General features: G+C 33.8%; 1 protein-coding gene across 4 annotated transcripts in view; it reads left to right on the top strand.

The window, feature by feature from the left end:
• Window positions 1–19,928, top strand: part of MACROD2 (mono-ADP ribosylhydrolase 2) — a 1,919,734-nt gene that overhangs the window by 77,323 nt on the left and 1,822,483 nt on the right. For all 4 annotated transcript variants that reach the window (XM_077872168.1, XM_077872167.1, XM_077872166.1 and 1 more), the window contains exon 3: window positions 1,586–1,693. In XM_077872168.1, the coding sequence (XP_077728294.1) occupies window positions 1,586–1,693 (108 nt within the window). The remainder of the gene's footprint in view (window positions 1–1,585; window positions 1,694–19,928) is intronic.

Here is a 19,928-nt window from a genome sequence, read left to right as displayed (position 1 = left end):
CTGATGGAAATCATCATCATCATCATCATCATCATCATCATCATGATGTAATGATACATTTTTCAAAATAATATCATTTGGAAGTATTTCTTAACTACTGTAGTATTCTGAATATAGATGCTAAAATAGTTTGTCACCTTTGTAAAACCTTTGTTAAAAAAACAGTAGTGTTTGTTGAGAGCTTACTATGGAGCAAATATTATTCTAAGGGTAATGAACTCATGTTAACTATGAAGGAGCCAGTTGTTTATAGACAGGCATGGAGAAAATAAATAACTTTTCAAATGTCACCCAGTTGTTAACTTGAATAGAGTTAGTCTGGTAGGAAAGTCTGTACTCTTTGCCATTATCTGGCAAAGGCAGACAATAGTGTAGGAACCTTTGAGGTGGTTTTTTATTTTGAAGTCTTCAAACATCTTTCTCTACTCTTTTAACATACAATTTTCCCATATTCTCCTCTTTTTATTATTACTGCTACTATTGCCAACACCGATGAGTATTTTGAGTAGAATCCTTTAAGGAGAGAGGTGATTACAAAGAAGAGGATGCTTTAGAGGCAGATAGAGGAAAGATCCCTTTTTTGGCCACAGATCACATCCTTAGTCTTGGCCAATTTTTGCTGTGGCTGGTGGGGCCCAAAGTCAATTTAAGTGACTCATAACTTATCATTCTTCATCTCCCAATACTTCAAAATTACATGCTCATTTAAGTGTGTCTTAGTGAATTAGTAGCATTATCTTTCCCCTTGAAAGATTTGCACAGATCATAAGTACTTTAAAAAGTTTAAGTTAATATCTTTCTTAGAGGTATATTAAAAAGCTTTTTATGTATGGTAATATATTTTAAAACATTGATTTCATACAGCTGTGTTTAATGTCTTAACATCACTACTTGTTAAAAATGAATGAAACTCTTTATAATATTGCCATAAAACATTTGAAATATGTCAGGTTGTAGAATGTGACGTTTTGGTTTGTTTTCACTATACAAGCTTGTTGGCTGTTACCTGCAGAACAGAGCTTTTTCTCTTTTAAATCTAGCAGCAAGCACCCTCTAGAATGAAAGGCTAATACAATTTGATAAGAAAAGCAGTTTCACTCATTCAGATATTCTTAATCCATCTCATTTTGAGGGAGTTTGTTACTTAGAAGTAGCAAAGAGCTGAACCTACATGTTTTTGCTCTGAGTAAATTTTCTTTTCAAGGGTGACTTCAGGTAACTAGAATGAAATAGAAATAAGCTTGTTCTTCGTGAAAATTTATTTTGTCTTGGTGGTCATACATCTTTTTCTTATCTTCTTATGAAACTAGTGGTACATAATTTTATTTTAAATTTTATATTTTCATAATAATAAACATTGAATTTGTTGGTCAATATAACATGTCTAAATATACTGAATGCCTATTATATATGTGCTACTACATTTGTACTGATGAATGTGTAATAATTACAGAATAAGCCACAGACCTGGTACTTATACATGTATTTCCACTTGTCTAGTATATCAGATTGTGACCCATACTGGCTCTTGTATCAAAATTGTCTTTATTAAATAAATTAAAACTATTACTATTTTTTATTACAGAAGAAAATACTCAGGAAACTTCACAGGTGAAGAAAAGTTTGAGTGGAAAAGTTTCTCTCTATAGAGGTGACATCACATTGCTAGAGGTAGATGCTATAGTCAATGCGGGTGAGTACTTGATTTTTTGTGTGATGTATTTGTTATATGAGTATTATTTTAAAATATTTTTAATAAACAGGAATATAAATATTTTAGAAAAAGATGATCTTCCTGGTAAGAAATTATCTTGTATACTTCCCTTCTGGATTAAAAACACTGAAGGTTTATTTTATGTATGTGCTACAGTTAATTTTTGAGACTAGGGCACTGGACCACTGGAAAAGTGATAGGTTGTTTCAGAAAGTTCTTCAGAGAGAACTTTAGAAACTCTATTGTTCGTTTCATGCTTGAGTTAATAATTGGCCAACATAAAAATAAATTCATCAAGCTTTTCCCTTTTTTTGAAGAGCTTGTAAAGAGATAATTGAACGCCAGAAAAAAGTAAAACAGAAAGTAATTATTTCTGCGATTTCCAAATCACAGTTTTTGGTTGCTACTTTTCATTTTAGATATGAAATGCTTTAATTATTTTAACAACCAATTAAGTAATTTTTGTGTTTGAATATTGGGGAAATTAACAGTGTTATTTATGGTAGTGCTTCTATATATTTTATTATGTGGCTGTATATCAAGAAATATATAGTAGTTGAGATTCTATAAAAATAAATGTCAATAATAGGATATTTAATGATTTTAATTTATGTAATTGAGGCTTTTTTCAAGTTGAAAATGACAAAAACAAATTTGGACTTAGATAAAGAGAAGCTTTATTCAAAAAGATTATTATAGTAGGGAAAAGAATATTATCTTAATAGGAGGAGGAAGAATATTGCAATAGGAAGAATCACTTCTACCATGAGATCTATAAGCATCTCAAAGATCAAATACAAAGGGGCTTTTCTCCCATAGAGAGGAGTAAACAGGGTAAAAAATCTTGGGTGTAGGGTACTGGGATGAGTTGGTGACAAGATTGGAGAGTTGATCAGGTTCAACCGAGGTCAGCTGATTCTTGGGAGGGGTCATTTGAGAGGAGTTGTTCAACTTCCATTGCTCAAGGGTGGGTCAAAGTCCAGGGCTTGGGAGAGGGGAAAAAAACGGGACTAGAGTTTGGTCAACTCCAATTAACAGCCATTGACCAGTCAGAATGGTCAATGGAGACAAATAGTTCAGCTGATCATTTATGAGTGAAAGAATGGGAATTTGAAGAATCTGTATCTTGGTCTTATCATAGGTTACAAGAGATCATCCATGATTTTTATCTAAGTCATATGGGGAAGAGTAGTTCTTTGCTGTATGCTGTTTTATGGAACACAAAAAAGGTGAGGGGTAGTTTTTTGGTCAGTTTTGTTTTCTAGGAGTGCAGGATTCATGTAAAGTTCAACATTGTCTCAAGGTTCCCTCTGGTGATGAAAAAATTCACACAGGATAGTAATTATATGTCTTAGTGGGTGAACAGAAGGGTCTCATGGAGAACTGGAACATTAATATAGCATAGTTTTGGTGATCCTGCAGGAAGTCTGGAAGCCTAGTCAGCTTGTTACTCCCTTTGAATTGGCTATCAGTTGCTTTGTACTGTATTTGCTTTACTATGCTTAGAGCTGTTTTTCTCTTTCTCTTCTGATGCCTCTGTAATTCCTTTCTCCTTGCTTGCCTCTCTAAAATGCAAAACTCTTCATGAGAGAGGATATGTCTCCATCATTTAATACCCACCCAATATGAATCCCTTCTTTTGGACAGAATTCTATCCTCATACCACCTCATAGGCTACAAGTCTGTCTCCTTTATAGCTAGTCTCTGTTGACTATTAATTTGTGGCCCTTGTATCAGGATGCTTTTCTCTGATCTGTGGGGCCTCTGGAGATGACATGCCCTTAGAAAGAATCTTATGGGGATCCCTGGGTGGCGCAGCGGTTTGGCACCTGCCTTTGGCCCAGGGCGCGATCCTGGAGACCCAGGATCGAGTCCCACGTTGGGCTGCTGGTGCATGGAGCCTGCTTCTCCCTCTGCCTGTGTCTCTGCCTCTCTCTCTCTCTCTGTGTGATTATCATAAATAAATAAAAATTATAAAAAAAGAAAGAATCTTATGAACTCCTTTTCAGTACAAAGGTTTAATAACATCACTGTAGTTAAGTCAATAATGATTTATTATACACAAAATTCTATAGTCGTATGAACTTTAATTAAAAAAATTTTAAAAGCTTTTATATATATTTATAACACCACCCTTCCTGTATATTATTGTAATTTATAGCTGTTGATCCTAGTTATGCTCTGTGGAGTACAATTAATGACATGTATTTCCTTTTTAAATACCTGAAGACCTTTTCATGAGTTTTTCTCTTTCTTGTTATTAACATTGAATTGGCTCTGTTACACACTTAATAGCAGTAATTATGGTTTTTCTTGGGTTTTGTAACTGTATACCTATGTATCTCTCCCTTAAGGCTACAGAGTAGTCTTTTCCATTATTTGTGAAACCTTCCAAATTAATGTCATGCCATTACGTTCTTAATAAACACTTGTCATTTTGCCCATATCATCAGATTTACATGTATTATTTCTCATATAATGGTTTTAAAACAGATCTTCAACTTACCTTAGAATTGCATAAGTTTTCCTTAAAATTTTATACACATACATATACATATGTTATATATTATATATACATAAATGTTATACATACATATTCATATATATATAAATTATTCTGCTATTAGAGTAAAATAGATATTTAAGGGTTTAAAAGAACTTTAAGGTCTGAATTGTTTAGAAATAATTAAGCATGTTCCTTAACAGGCTTCAAAAATGAAGCCTTGATACTGTAAAAATGAATACTTGATACTGTATATGTGTTCTATTGAACTATATGCAATTGAACCATATGCTGTAAGCATCTCTCACCAATAGTACATTCAACAATGAGGACTTGACACAGTGAATCAGTATGGCTCTGATTTTAGAAATTATTTAATCAATCAATAAATAAAAATGATTATGGGATAATTTTCATTGAAACAGAATAAAATGAAAGCATCACTATTGGAAAAACATCCCATCACTAGTTTGATTCTTGTCCTTGCCTGAATGTGTAATTTTTTCATAGCTGCCACACAGCATACAGGGGTTTGATGAATTAATATGAAGGCAGGCAGCAACTTTCGCTCACTCTCAAAAACATTTGGCTCCTTTAGCTCACCTCTATGGCTGAGATTACATTATAATTCGGACATGTTCTACATCTCACAAGGACAACCTCATCAGGAAGTTCTTGGGTATATAGACAAAAGATGCCAAATGTACAGTGTAATGACTCTATTTACAGCTTTCTGCTGTGCATTTTGTTTGCCTGGTGTGTAAGTAGAAGAACAGCTGTTAATCTTTCAAGTGAACAAGGAGACATGGCAGGAGACTTCAGAGGTTCCAGACACCTCTAGTTAGAAGGGAATGAGAGTCAGTGCCCCTAGTCAGGGTGCTAAAGCAGCCCAGAAATAATTTTCCATCAAATTTATTTTATTTGTTTATTTTTTTAAGATTTTATTTATTTATTCATGAAAGACACAGAGGAGAGAGAGAGGCAGAGACACAGGCAGAGGGAGAAACAGGCTCTAAGCAGGGAGCCTGATGTAGGACTGGATCTCAGGATCACACCTTGGGCCAAAGGCAGGCACTAAACCACCAAGCCACCCAAGGATTCCCTTCCACCAAATTTCTAAAGTTTTTTCCATGCCCATATTAATATTAGTATATTGGAACACCTGGACTTAACTTGCCATTAAGCTTTTTCCTAATAAAGTACTTTTTGTCCTTCCTGGATTTGTTTAAATGAGCCCCAGGATGAGCCTCTTGTGTAATTTTTATTTTTCTCTGTAGGAAATAATACATAGTTTAATAAAACAGATTTTATAAGCAGTAGGGTGTGTAGGGCAGTAGCACAAGTTTTAGAGTCAGGCAGATCCAGATTCAAATTCAGGTCCATTTTTTTGTTTAAACTTTTTATGTTGAAATGTTTATCAGAAATTGCAAAGGTAGTATAAAGAGTTCTGTGTACCTTTTATCTTCACCTGTGTAAGCCTCCCCCAATGGTGACATCATATACTAGTAGTACAGCATCAAAATCAGGAAATTGATATTGGTATATTACTATTAACCAGACTATAGACCTCATTCATTTTTCACTATTTTTTAACCTCCGTTTATGTGTATGTATAAGTTCTCTGCAGTTTTATCCATGTACAGATCTATGGTTATCACTATAATCCCAATACAGAACTGTTCGATTATCACGAAAAGACCTCTTTTAGTATGGGACTCGCCTCATTGCCCTCCTCTCCTTGTACCCCCCATTCTTCATGTCTATGGTTTTGTCATTTTAAGAATGTCATACCAATGGAATCATACAGCATCCTTTTAAACATAAAACCCTCGAGCTTCATTCAGATTGTTGCATGTGTCAGTAATTCATTTCTTTTTATTGCTGAGTAGCTCCCTTGCATGGATATACCAGAGTTGTCTAACCATCTACCCACTGAAGGACATTTGGGTTCTCTTCAGTATTTTGCCATAACCAGTAGAACTAAAAATTCATGTACAGGTTTTTGTATGTGGCAGCATATAGGCTGATTTGTTTACTGTGACTAGGTCCTCATATAATTTTGTATTAAGGCTGTTGGTCAAGGAGTTACGGTGTTTGCTAGAGTTTGGGGGAGAATACATTTATCTAACTTATGGCTCAATATTATATCATTAGAGACAATTTTACTTGTACTATAATCACAGAAAAATATTTTCTTGGTGATATAACTGTTATTCATTTGTGGATTGTGGACTGTGAAAAAGTGGTTAACTCTCCAACTCTAATGGTCTGTCTTTGGCCAAAGATTAATTCAGTTTGCCATAAATAGGATTTTTTAAAGTGGAAAATGAGGAAGGTTGGTTTGTTTATTTTGGTTCTTCGTGTCCCTACCCCAGCATGCCAGGGAGAGGTTCATTTACATTGTGGTTAATCATGGAGGGGTTGGAGTTGGATCAATCATTGTTTTATATGTGTCTCTCCAACTTCCTGACCAAATGACCTTTAGTAAATGATTTAACCTTTTGAGCCTTAGTTTGTTCATTGGTAAAATAGAAATAATAATCTCTCAGGGCTTCTCAGAGTTGTGAAAATCAGAAGAGATAATGTATACAAAGCACTTCACACAGTAGTGCCTCATATATAGACACACTCAGAAAGTGGTAGCTTAGTTATAATATCAGAAAACTGACTTTTTCTATGAATGTCCCAAGGCAACTATGCATGTTTTTCAAGTCTTATGCACAGATAGTTATTACTAACTAAATGGGTTTGTCCTATGTGTCCACAACTTTAGCTGTTATACTATTTACTTGAATTTTGTAGGAAAAATTGTCTAATTCTGAGCCTCTCTGTTAAATGCCTAATTTCTATGACATTGTTGGTAATTTTTATGAGCTAATGGCCTATAAGAATCATTTTAATTTACTTTAGTGATGTGTTTTTACTGTATTAATTGTGACTGTCATAATTGTCTCAGAAATTGAGATAGTGACATGACTGGGTACCTAATAATTTAACAGCTGGGTATAACTTAATTAAAAGAAAAGTTGATATAGAATATCTGAATATCTACACAGGAAAATCAGATACTGGGATGGGAGAAATTTTGCTTTATAGAAGTTTCCTTAAATATTCATCTCTACTTCCTTAAAATGTTATTTTTATGTATTCATTTGTAAAACATAAATAAGGCATATTTGAAATTAGAGTTCAAATCTTTGAGAAAATAGGTTCATTTACTTTTAGAAATATTTTAGGATAATTGACAGCAACAGCTTGATTCAATATAAATTTCATCTCTACTAACAAAGCACTTAAGTTTTATTTTTTATTGAATTTCTGTATTATATGTTTTCTTTTAACATTTTGTTGGGCAATAATAGACACAAAAACACACACATAAGTGTACAGCTCAATGTAACTCCATCCAGATCAAAAAGCAGAACATTACCACTACCTTGGAAGAGCCCTTAGTACATCCTAATATTTTGTAGTGAATACAGGATAGTATATTTACTGTCCTGGCTTCTAGTAGCATAGATTAATTTTGCCTTTTTTGTATTTTATGTAAATGGGGCCATATGATATATATTACTCAATATTTAGCTCTTTCATCTTACCATTATATGTAAGATTGATCTATATTGTTATATACAGATATAGATCATTTGTTATTGTTACATAATATTTCATTTTGTGAATATGCCACAGTTTGTCCAACTTACTATTGATGGGCATTTAGGTAATTTCTAGTTTGGGATTATTGGTACTTTAGTGAACATTCTTATATATTTGTGTGTATGAGTTTGTGTATGTGTATTTTTGTGAATTGATATCTGTATATAGGCAAAGGGGAAAGAATTACTGTTTACCACTCTCTCCTTTCACTTCCCCTCCTATGCTATGCCAGAACCTGCTGAAAAGTTTCAAAATCATCAGTGTGGATAGCTGTCATTTGGCCGAACCTGTGGGATATATTTGAATAGACAGGTGTGGGAAGAACCATTTTGGGAATGAGATCTCAGCAGTGGCTGCAGGTTTAAGTATGAGCTTCCGGCTACAAGGATCCCTTTATGGAGTGATGGACTGAAAATAGGATTTCTAAGGGATACTGGGAAAAAGGGATTTATTTATTTATTTATTTATTTTTAAATTTTTATTTATTTATTTATGATAGTCACAGAGAGAGAGAGAGAGAGAGGCAGAGACACAGGCAGAGGGAGAAGCAGGCTCCATGCACCGGGAGCCCGACGTGGGATTCGATCCCGGGTCTCCAGGATCGCGCCCTGGGCCAAAGGCAGGCGCCAAACCGCTGCGCCACCCAGGGATCCCGGAAAAAGGGATTTAAATGGCTCTAACAACCATTATCATTCCCAGACAGGATGATAAAGGATGTTAAAGATATTAAAACTCTTGGAATAACCTACATTTTTAATAAAAATTCCTTTGATATTTCTGGGATTTTGTTCTGATGGTAGTTGTTTTTATTTTTTGTTTTTATTTTAAAATTGACAAATGTTCTAAAATGTATCTGGTATAATAAAAGGATGAGATTAGCCAAGAAATACCTGAAAAGGGAGACAAATGGCAGAGGTTAGAGGAAGAGTCAGTCACACAATCCCAAATTGAAGTAAACATATAAAAGCTGTAGTAATTAAAAAATATACATCACTATCTCACACCTTTCATGAATGTAAGTTCTATATGGCATTTAATGTAAATTAAAGTAAAACGTAGAAGGAAATATAAGAGATTTTGTCTCTTGCCTTTGGTGGGAAAAACCAGTCTGAATTTAATACCAAAGAAACAAACCAATAAGAAAAAGACAAAAAAAAAAAAAAAAAAAAGACAAAAGAATTTGACAACATAAATATATTTGACAACATAAAAGTCATGCCATAAATATACTTGAAAAGTAAATGTCAAATTGGAAAGAAATATTAGCGACATATATGACAAAAGTTTTACTCTTGTTATAATAATAATATAAGCTTTCTTCAATTAGAAAAAGACAAATGTCTAATATAAGCTTTCTTCAATTAGAAAAAGACAAATGTCTAATAGAAAATCTGGTTAGGAATATGAGCATGAAACTTGAAAAAAAACATGGAGGGGTGCCTGGGTGGCTCAGTTGGTTAAGTGTTTGACTCTCAATCTCACCTCAGGTCATGATCTCATGGTCTGGGATTGAACCCTGCATCGGCCTCTGCACTCAGCATGGAATCTGCTTGTTCTCCTTCCTCTACTCTTCCCCTTCACTTGTGTTCTTTCTCTCTCTCTAAAGTAAATAAATAAATAAAATCTTTAAAAAATAAAAAAAACTTAAAAACATGGAAATGCCTAATAAATATATGAAAAAAGTATTCAATACTATGAGGATGCAGTGAAAGAATAAATGAAAAAGAAGCTTGTGATGTGAATCATCATTTTTTATTTGTTCTTCATCCCAACATATTTTTCAAAATATTTCAACTCTTTATCACTTTTTTTTCTGATCTACATTTTTTTCTGAAAGAATTTGTGTAATCAAACTAAGACTTAAATGCTCCAAGAAATTAGAAGACAATTCTCAAAAGGAAATGATTGCCAAGGGGGATAAGATGGCTATTAAGAAATTACTCTCTGAGTTTTCTTCTTCTGTTTTTGATCTCTGCTATACTTTTAGGGGAATAACCCTAGCAATTAAATAAAACATAGTGTTCAAAGGACTTGAGAGACTAAAATTATGAAAAAGAAATATTCATAGAGAAAGTGATAGCGGCTGCTTGGGCACTTGTTCTATGTTTACAGGTATTTTGTTCTCTGAGAATTCTTCAGTGCACTTAGGAAAACTTGTGTTTTCTTTATCACACATACTGGTCAACTGGATTTTTAAAATTATATTCTTAAAAATTTTGTTGGGGTCTGATTATAGAACGGATATAGTTTAATATTTAAAATAGGGAAAATATAAAATACAAAGAAGAACAAAACATCTGTAATTTTTCATTTCAGTGGTCATGCTTCAGGTTCTTTTCGTTTCGTATATGTACTTTGAATTTTACAAAATAATGCTTAATTTTTGTTTTTTAAATATTGTGATCATTTTTATATGTTATTTTAATAGCTGCATCATACTCCATTACACACGAGGATTAATTTATTTAACTGTTCTCTCAATGTTGGAAATTTAGATTGTTACAAGTTTTTTATTGTTATAAACAGACTGTGACAAACATCCTAGCAGATAAATCTTTGTAAACATCTTAGCTCCTTTGGAATAAATTCTTGTTTTTTTTTTTTTTTTTTTTTTAAAGATTGTATTTATTTATTCATGAGAGACAGAGAGAGGCAGAGACATGGGCAGAGGAAGATGCAGGCTCCCTGCCAGGAGACGGATGCGGAACTTGATCCTAGGACCCTGAGATCATGACCTGAGCCAAAGGCAGCTGCTCAAATTCTTTGAAGTGGAATAAATTCTTTGAAGTGAAATAATGAGAGTATGAAAGTTGTAATTTTATTTATTTATTTAGTTCGTTTTTAGTTTTTAAATTTTTAATTTATGTAGCCAAATAGCTCTGTGGACAGATAAGATGAACCTGTATCTCATAAGTTCTGAGTATCTATTTAACATTAAATTTGATGAGTTTTTAAAAAAAATCTGTGCCTTAGAATTGTACTTCATTGTTTTAATTTCCATTTCCTTGAAGACAGGGTCCATACCTTTTGATATTACCTTCTGAAATAGAAAGCAGGATTTTACCTATACAATTTTATTGGTACTGATAAGGTACAAGTAACTTGCTGGTGGTAGTCAGGAGACATTGGGTGAGGTTGAGTTGGTTGCAGGCCTGAAGAGACAAGTACTGAGTGTCAAGTGAAATACCCAAGAGCTGAAGTTCAGTGCCACTGTTTCTCTTCCAGAAATTCAAGATGGTAGGGTCAGAGATAGGCACTGAAGTTTCTTAAATGAAAGAGGATTTTACTTTCAGAGTAAGTAGTACCTAGCATCTACTATAGCACTTGACACTGATGGTATGGCTTTGGTTCTTAGAGGTCACCAAGTATGGTTTCTCTGAAACTTGAAGCCTTTATTCTAGCAAGAAAATACTAGAGCCCACCCCTGGGGCTAGAATGGGTGCAGTTTCATAGGTGCCTTATGAACCAGAACATTCCCGCTTTGTGAAGAGTATTGGCATTTACTGTAAGCATCCCCAGGTTCAGAAGCTACACTAAGCTTTCTCAGTGCTACTTTCCATGTGGATTGAGCCAGGTGAACTGAGACTGTGGAGCGTAAGCACTCATGCCTATGTTAGGAGGAGTGGCAGGGGGCAAGCGGATTCTGATTCAACTGGTAGTTAACAGTAAATACAAATACTGTCTGCCGTAGCTTAATTCTTATGATTGCATGACTTATCAGAAATTGATTACAGTTTAATCTAAGTAAAAAATGAATTTTGTAATGGTGCCACATGACATTTCATGAGGCCTAGCAGCTATCTAATGCTCAAATGCAACCTTTTTTGGAATTCTCCATGCTCTTTTTCTTTTTAAAATTATACAGTAAAATTTTAATTTTTTGGTGTACACTTCTAATTAATTTTAACTGAAGGAAATGTATATTTTGTTACATATACAGGTCAACTTAATTTCTAAAAATTACTTCTTTGTGACTTCTGTGCAGCTTGTACTTGTAGACTCAAAAGCATCTGGATGATAGTCATTCCATTCTTTTGCCTCGGTGCAATTGTAGTCATTTGGCTATTTACTTAATTTTTCAATTAAGGTCTTCTTTATGTGTGCAGGGAAAGGGAAAAATGACATTGATTTCTGAATTCCAATCATTAGTTCATATAAAAACTAGGCTTCATGGTAATATTGAAGAAAATTAGTTTATTAGTATAAAGTAGACATCTTCATATTTGAATGAAATATAAATCTATTAAACTACAGTTTCAGAGAACTTACTGATTTTTATTAACCTCATGTTTAGTGAATAGTCTCTTTATGAAGTAAATTCTGTATACTTAAAAAGGAAGATGTCAATGCTTGATACTTGAGTGGGAAGAATATTCTTACTTATAACTCAGATTTCGTGCATTTTGATTGACAAATGGTTTATTGAACTTGGTGTTATATAAAGGGAGATTTTGGCTATTTTGATAAGAAAGAAAGGTTGAGAAATATTTTTCAACACTCTTAGCCAGTTTAGATTTCTCATTATAGAAGCAACAAATGTTTTACTTTAATATAGGGGCAGAAATAAACATTTTATTTTGGCATATTATCAGTGTTTTTTTTTCACTACTCCTTTCATTCTTATAACTGTTTGAAGAAACAGATTAATGGCATGAAATTTCTCAGGCTTCTTTTGACCTTGAGGTATAATCTGATTTGCTTTGTTAAGTTTTAATTTTATGACACATCACATCTTTGTTGTATCTAAAATTAAACTTCAAGGTAGAGGTATAGTTTTTCTGTGTTGGGATTGTGAACAGAATAAATTACCAGAGAATTATGTTTAAATGAATGTGTAAGTATAGGAATGTTGACTAGGGTAGCAACACCTCCTCACATAAACAGCTTGTTAATGTGCAATCAGTCACTGGAGTTGCCATGAACTTGGAGCTTAATGAACAGGTGGAGAAACAGGATGAATCCCAATCCATAATGGATCTGAAAGTTTATCAGGCAATTTCACTGATCATTAATCCATTTTGCTTGGCAACTTAATTTATCGCACAGTTAGAATGTTCATCCCTTGGGTCTCCAGGTGGAAATTAATTCAGAGACATGTCCACTCCATGGGGTTTAAGAGACCTGCTTAAGCTTTGTGAGGACATTTAAAAATAAGTTATTTTAAATGCATAAAATAGTTTTCTCTTATCATTCCTTTTGTGTTTAAGTCCTTAAAATGGGTGGATGGTATTACCATTTGATAGTATATCCTGACAGTGAATTAAGGTTTATTTGTTCATGTAAGAAAATTTCTAAGTTAAATAGACAAATTGTTGATTTTAATTCATTGATAGAATAAATAAATAAATGTGTTAAATAATCCTGTGAATATAATTCTGTCTTTACATATAGAAAAATTCTTGATCTTAATGCATTTGATAGCATCCATATCAAGAAGTAATGAGCAAAATAAATTATTTCTTTATTTTTTTAATTAATTACTTTTTTAAAAAAGATTTTATTTATTTATTCATGAGAGACACATAGAGAGGGGCAGAGATATAGGTAGAAGGAAAAGCAGGGTCCCCACGGGGAGCCTGATGCAGAACTCGATCCCAGGACCCCAGGATCATGAGCTGAGCTAAAGGCAGATGCTCAACCACTGAGCCACCCAGGTGCCCCAAGAAATTATTTCTTTAAAGCTCAGAACTTTACGTCTTCCAAATACTTAGAAATTCTCTAATTGGATTAACTTATGGCTTATTATTTAAAAATGCCTATTAAAGCAGTGTTCTTTGACAGTAAGGAAAAAATGCAACCAGCCTCTCTTAGGTGACGCTCTCACTCTGCTTAGAATTTGCAAGGATTAGCCTCTTAATTGGGCTTGACTTAGGACCTGGCTATGGTTTAAAATAACCTCAAAGTCAGAAACACATTTTCTTCACTTTTTGAAGACATGATTTATAGGGCATAGAAAGTTAAATTGAATATTGATCCTTGAAAAGCAAATGTGTCCTGTAAAAAAGACGGAACAAAAGAACACAATAAAAAATGATAGAATGATTGATTGTGCAAAGCCTGGGGACAGGAGCCACCTCCTCAGATGTCATCTTTTCTAGGCATCTGTAGCTCTGAGAGGGTGATAGGAATGAAGTGTTAGAGGAGATTAGTTGCACCCTAGCATGAACTGTTACATTTTATAAGAAGATTGAGGAAGGCTGGTAACAAATCATTTCTAAGAAGGAATTTGAGGAATGAGGAATAGAACACAAGATCAATAATATCTATGATATATCTCCAGAGGGGACATCAGGGAATTCCTTATAATTTCTCAAGCCCTGTAGCACTTTCAAAAAGAATTTAGGTCAGTAAAAAATAATTGGGATGACAGAAAACCTCAAACTGGCATAATGCTGTCATTGATTGGATGTGTCAGGCAAATTGTGGCTATCATTCTTAAGAGCAGGCTGATTAAAGTAGTATCTTCATAATCTAGAGGGGCTTAGTGTTGAATTATCCTGGCACCTTTCCCAAATCCCCTTTCTGAGTCTTTGGCATTTTTCCCTGGAACATATTGCAAACCTGTGCCTTGTCACTTTAGAAACAGGACTTTTATTTTTAAATTTAGAAGAAAATGGTCATTGAGTTTTTGGGAATCAAACCAAAAGAAAAAAAAAATCTACAGAGCATTGTTTGACTTTCCTCTTCTTTCTTAGAAGACTAATGATTGCAGTAAACTCTCATGGGCCTCAGAATCACCCAGAAGCTTGTTTTAAATGCTGTTTCCAGCCTCTAGTACCCCAGGATTTAGATTCAGTGAGTCTAGGAGATGCTCTTGGAATCTCCAATTAATAGGCATCCTGATGTAGGGGTTCTAATGCATATCCTTTTGGGGGAATCATTTCCCTAAATGATGTAGCTTAAAGCATGCCAAGAAAAAAAAAAAAAAGCATGCCAAGAAAGGTCTGTGCACTTGCTCTTTGGTATTCTTTTTCAGGCTTTTTTTTTTTTTTTAATTTTCAGACATTTTTGAAATCTCTCTTCAGGGCTTTCACAGATATATGTTGGAAAGAGTTGTATCTCCCTTTGTTCTCTTACAGCAACCTGGGCTTTAATATTTACTTTTCCCTTTTCTTCCCATCCTTTTCCTCTTTATTTTCCTCTTACTGTATCCTTTTCTCCCTCCCTTCCTTCCTTCTAATGCATATTGTGTTAGACTTTGTGCCTAATTTTCTGCCAGGCATTGGGTCTCCAGAGGATACATGTATATTATTTTAAGCCATGTAGTTGGTGACAAATTTTGTAGTGGCAGCACTAGGAAACTAATAATTAAGAGGTTGAGCCCTGAAGTTAGAAAGATAGGGATTTTGTTTTTGGTGTGATCATAAACAGTTCCTTAGATCTCTAATGCTTATAGAGTAGCTTTGAGGAGGAAATGACCTATTGTGTGTATGTGCTTTGTATGGTGTCTAGTTCCTGGTACATTTCATAAATTATTTAATAAATGTTAAATATGGTGAAGATCATGATGATGACAGTGGTAATCAGAAAAATATAAAGCAAAAGGGGAGGAAACCCAAATGGATCCATTGTGCTTTGTAGCATTTCAAATTTAATAAACTACTGACTATATTACTTCTGAGTAATTATTACTCTTACTATGTGAATGGCAGATAATAAAATACTGAGAAGCCATTTAGTGAAATGGAGCATCTTGTAACAAAAACCCCTTAAGTTGGATTTATGTCACATGAGGAAGACAGTGAGAGGTCTTGTATTTTGGGTGAGGCCTTTTCTTTCTTCTTTTTCTTTTCTTTTCTTTTTTTTTTTTTTTTTTTTTTTTGCTTTTCTTTTGTTTAACTTACAGTTCTTCAGATAACCTGCAGCTTGGGAGGAGGTACCTTTTGATTGAAAAACTTTTTTTGTAGCTAGCCGACATGGTATCAGTGAAGAATCAATTTGTTCACTAATTAGAAGTTCATATTGCTTTTAATCCTTCTAATAGTTCCAGGAGTTTGAGTGAAATTGAGACTTATATCTTCCTTCAGTGCCACATGTAGCTACTCATGATAAGAATAGGAATAAAGATCAGAAAAAAAGGTAAAGTAAGATACAACTTAGAAATACACAAATTGTAGTGATCCTGATTTTTCTCTATGAAATTTGAGATCCAGCAAGTATGTTTGTGTTAGAATTGTCAGGCTTCCAAATATTATTCTTCAAGCATGAAATAGCTACCTTGTTAGTAAGCCAAGATTTTAGATCTGTAGATTTACTGAGCCATATGGGTAGGCATTGACTAGATCACTTTGCTCTGTGATAGAACTGATATAATTTAAGAATCAGGTGGGTCTGATTTGTGAATCTTAGGAAGACAGTTGCTTGGCAGCAGTGAGAGGTCTTATGCCTGCTGCCATCGGTACACTTAAGGCAGTGAGCTCTTTTACTTATTCTGTCACATTGAGGCTTCCACTCATGAAATGAACCATTATTTAGAGAATTTTGTCTTCTTAGAAATTATTAAAATACGATTACCAAATGTAATCTCATTATGGTGTTTCATCAGATCAAGAACTTTCCGAGGGCAGGGACTATTATCCATTTATGTATCTCCAATGCCTTCCACTATGGCCCATTGTTAGTGCTCAGGAGATATTTGTGGAACTAATGAATGGTTGAGTATGTTGCTTCCTCTAATTGGGGCTTTTAGTTAGAATAATAGTAAATAGACTCAGACATTGAGTATTTTCTTTTTTCTATCAGTTAGCAGGACTCCTTCAAATGGTAGATTTTAAATTTTCTTAATGTGATTTTTTCCTTTTCATTTAAAATTTCTTTGGAAGCACAAATGATATAAACATAATAATGTAAATTAAATAAGAGGAGAGGTGCTTGGGTGGCACAGTTGATTGACTATTCCACTTTTGTTTTAGGCTTAGGTCATGATCTCAGGGTTATGAGATTGAGCCCCACATCAGGCTCCATGCTTAGTGGGGAATCTGCTTAAGACTCTCTCCCTCTGCCCTCCCCACACTCCCTCTCTTTATTTAAAATAAGTAAATCTTTAAAAAAATAAAAAAAATAAAATAAGAGGAAATAAATTACCGCTTATAGCACTTTCTAGAAAACTGTGATTTTTTTCCCCTGTTTGTTTTGATTTATTTATACATTTATTATGGGCATGTTTTTTTTATTAGAATCCAGAATTATTTTGGTACAAAGAGTTTTCCACTTAATATAAACAGTTTTCATATAGTTTTATACAGTTCATAATTCCGGTTTTAAATGACTACATAATATATTCTCTACTTCCTTTTCTTTATAACCCCCATTTCCCCACCTGCTTTGTCTCTCTAGAGAATTCCACTTCGTTTTCAAGGCCTGGTTCAATGATCCCCTCATTTTTGTTGACTTTTGTGTTCCTAATACTTTACACATACATTGACTGTGGAACTTTTGATATTATATGCCTTTTTTTTGTTTTTACAAAAATTATGAGAAATGAGGTGCATCAGAGCATGGATTATACAATTTTGTGTCTTGATGACTCAGTGATAGGCATATAGTAGGCATTCAACAAATATTTGTAGAGTGCAGATACCATTCTAGGGCCTGTGAACAGAAGGATGAGTAAGAAAGTGGAATTTGATGCTCAAAGTAGAAATTGCTGTTCTAGTATCTGTGGTACCAGGAGGCTGAAGTATTCATGTCACTGCTTTTTCTTTCTTATGAATTTTTTTTTTGAGGGGACTATATTTCCAGGGATGGTATGCCTAAGCCAAGGAGTATTAACTTTATGGCTTTTATTTTTTCTCATCAAATTACTTTCCAAAAGATTCTGTTTCTTCATGGGCCTTGTTTACCCATGTTACTTTCTCACTTATGTTTGGTATTTTGAAATATATTTTTCACCTAATTGTATAACTTCCTTATATAATAGTGGTAGGCAGAATTCTAAGATGTTGCTCAAGATTTTTCATTTTCTGTCCTCAGTATACATGCTCTAAGTAATTAATGGGACTGTAAATTTGGTAGATTTTACTCTCGTGGTCAGGTTATATTATTTGGTACAATTGACTAAGAAAAGGAGGTTATCAGGATGGGTCTGATCCTACATGGTATTTGTGACCACATTAGCCCTTTATTTTAAAATTTTTATTATTTTTTTCTATATTAGTGCTTTAAAAACTGTTTTTTCTGGCTGGTAATAATAGAAGAAGTCAGGAAATTTAAAAATGTGAGGATTCATCACCCTTTTGCTGAATTAAGGAGGCCATATGGAAAGGAACTAGACTTGAAATTCTCAAGTGTTCAGCCTGTAGTTGCTGAGAGTGACTCTTGGTTGACAGCCAGCAAGGAGATGGGCCTGGGTCCTACTTCCATGAGGAATTAAATTCCGTCAATAAGAATGAGCTTGGAGAAAGAGTCTTTTTGAGTTTTAGGTTAGAACTGAACTCTACCATTACCTTAATTTTAGCCTTGTGATACCCAGTCACATTGTCTGTATTTCTGGCCTACAGAAATGTAAGTTGATTAAATGATATTATTTTAATCTGCTAAGTTTGTGATAATTTGTTATGCAGCTATTGAAAATGAATATGATAATTTGTTAATCATTTATGATGTTTACTATATTTATCTTTTGGTGTATTGTGAATTTGCTTATACAAAAGTTTGCTTTTTATATGATTGTTTTAAAGATGTTATTTATTCATGAGAGACACAGAGAGAGAGGCAGAGACATAGGCAGAGGGAGAAGCAGGATCCCTGTAGGGAGCCTGAAGTAGGATTTGATCCTAGGATCCCAGGATCATGACCTGAGCCAAAGGTAGATGTTGAACTACTGAGCCACCCAGGTGCCCCTTATATAATTTTTACATGTTGAACTTTTTCTTGATTTCTAGAATTTCTACAAGTTTTAGAAGGTATTACATAGGGTGGTATGTATAGGCTTCTCAGAGGATTCGAGTCTGAGTCTCAAATGATATATTTCATTGGTCTCTGTTACTGGTATCCTTTTTGCTTAGCAATTTATAATATTTCTGTCTGAATATTGAGTCTATTGCTGGTTAGCTAAAGATAAATAGAAGTTTTTCTTTGGAAAAATTGGGATTTTTCTCATTAAAACATTTCTTTTCACATTTGAATAGAACTTTTTAATATAACATTAACACTAGTGGGGCCTAACACTGGAGGGCAGCTCCCTAGAACTATGTCGTTAACTCTTCCTTTTGCCATCATTCTTGGCAAGAGAAAGCTTCTCCAAACTTTTCCTTTTTATTCTACCCCTCTTCCAAATTGTAAATTCTCTGGATGGCCTAGATCTGGCCTATAGCCTATTATTGTCAGTGTTGTTTTGATCTAGAATGGGCTTCTCTAAAGGGCTAAAAGGGATGAGTTTATAGTTTTCTCCCACGAGTCTAGTATCAAACTCAAAGGCTGTATGTGGCAGAACCAGTAGGATCTAGGTCTCCTGATATTTACTTCTGTTGTTTTCCTCCATTCAGTTCCATGTGCTGCTATCATACTTAATAATTCAGTAGAGACTTGATGTGTATTTTATGATGTTAAAATGATTTTGTAGGTTGGACTGTGGAAAGTTTTCAGGACTCCTTCTTTTCTGTGGTATTAGAATAGTATGGTTTCTATTAAAATATTCAGTGAACCTTCTCTTTTGAAATATTTTTTTGAATGAAATATGGATTGTAACTGAAACCTCTGACTTTAGCATTATAGTTTGGTCTGAGTGAATTTCTGAAATTTTTGTATTGCATTATTGTTGAGTGGGGTTTTTTGGTTAGAGAAAGGAAACATTTCTATAGGTATGTTTTCCTCGGATTATCCTTGACTGCTTTTCTGTTGACCTTTTTGCTTGAAATGCAAAACTAAAAGACACACTGTTCAATATTTTAACAAAATTATTGATCCTTTTTTTGTATAAAAACATCTTGGTTGTTAAATTACCTTATTAATTTCATGTTTTAGAAGCATACTTCTATTTCTTTATTTCTTTCATATTGAAAATCTGTATAGGTGTGAGAGGTACATCAATTACTGGGTATTTTAAACTTGGAT

Source organism: Canis aureus, chromosome 26 (assembly GCF_053574225.1).
Source record: "Canis aureus isolate CA01 chromosome 26, VMU_Caureus_v.1.0, whole genome shotgun sequence".
NCBI classification, from domain to species: domain Eukaryota; kingdom Metazoa; phylum Chordata; class Mammalia; order Carnivora; family Canidae; genus Canis; species Canis aureus.
The sequence above is the reverse complement of the archived record's forward strand: the minus strand, read 5'-3'. Positions and strand labels throughout refer to the sequence as shown.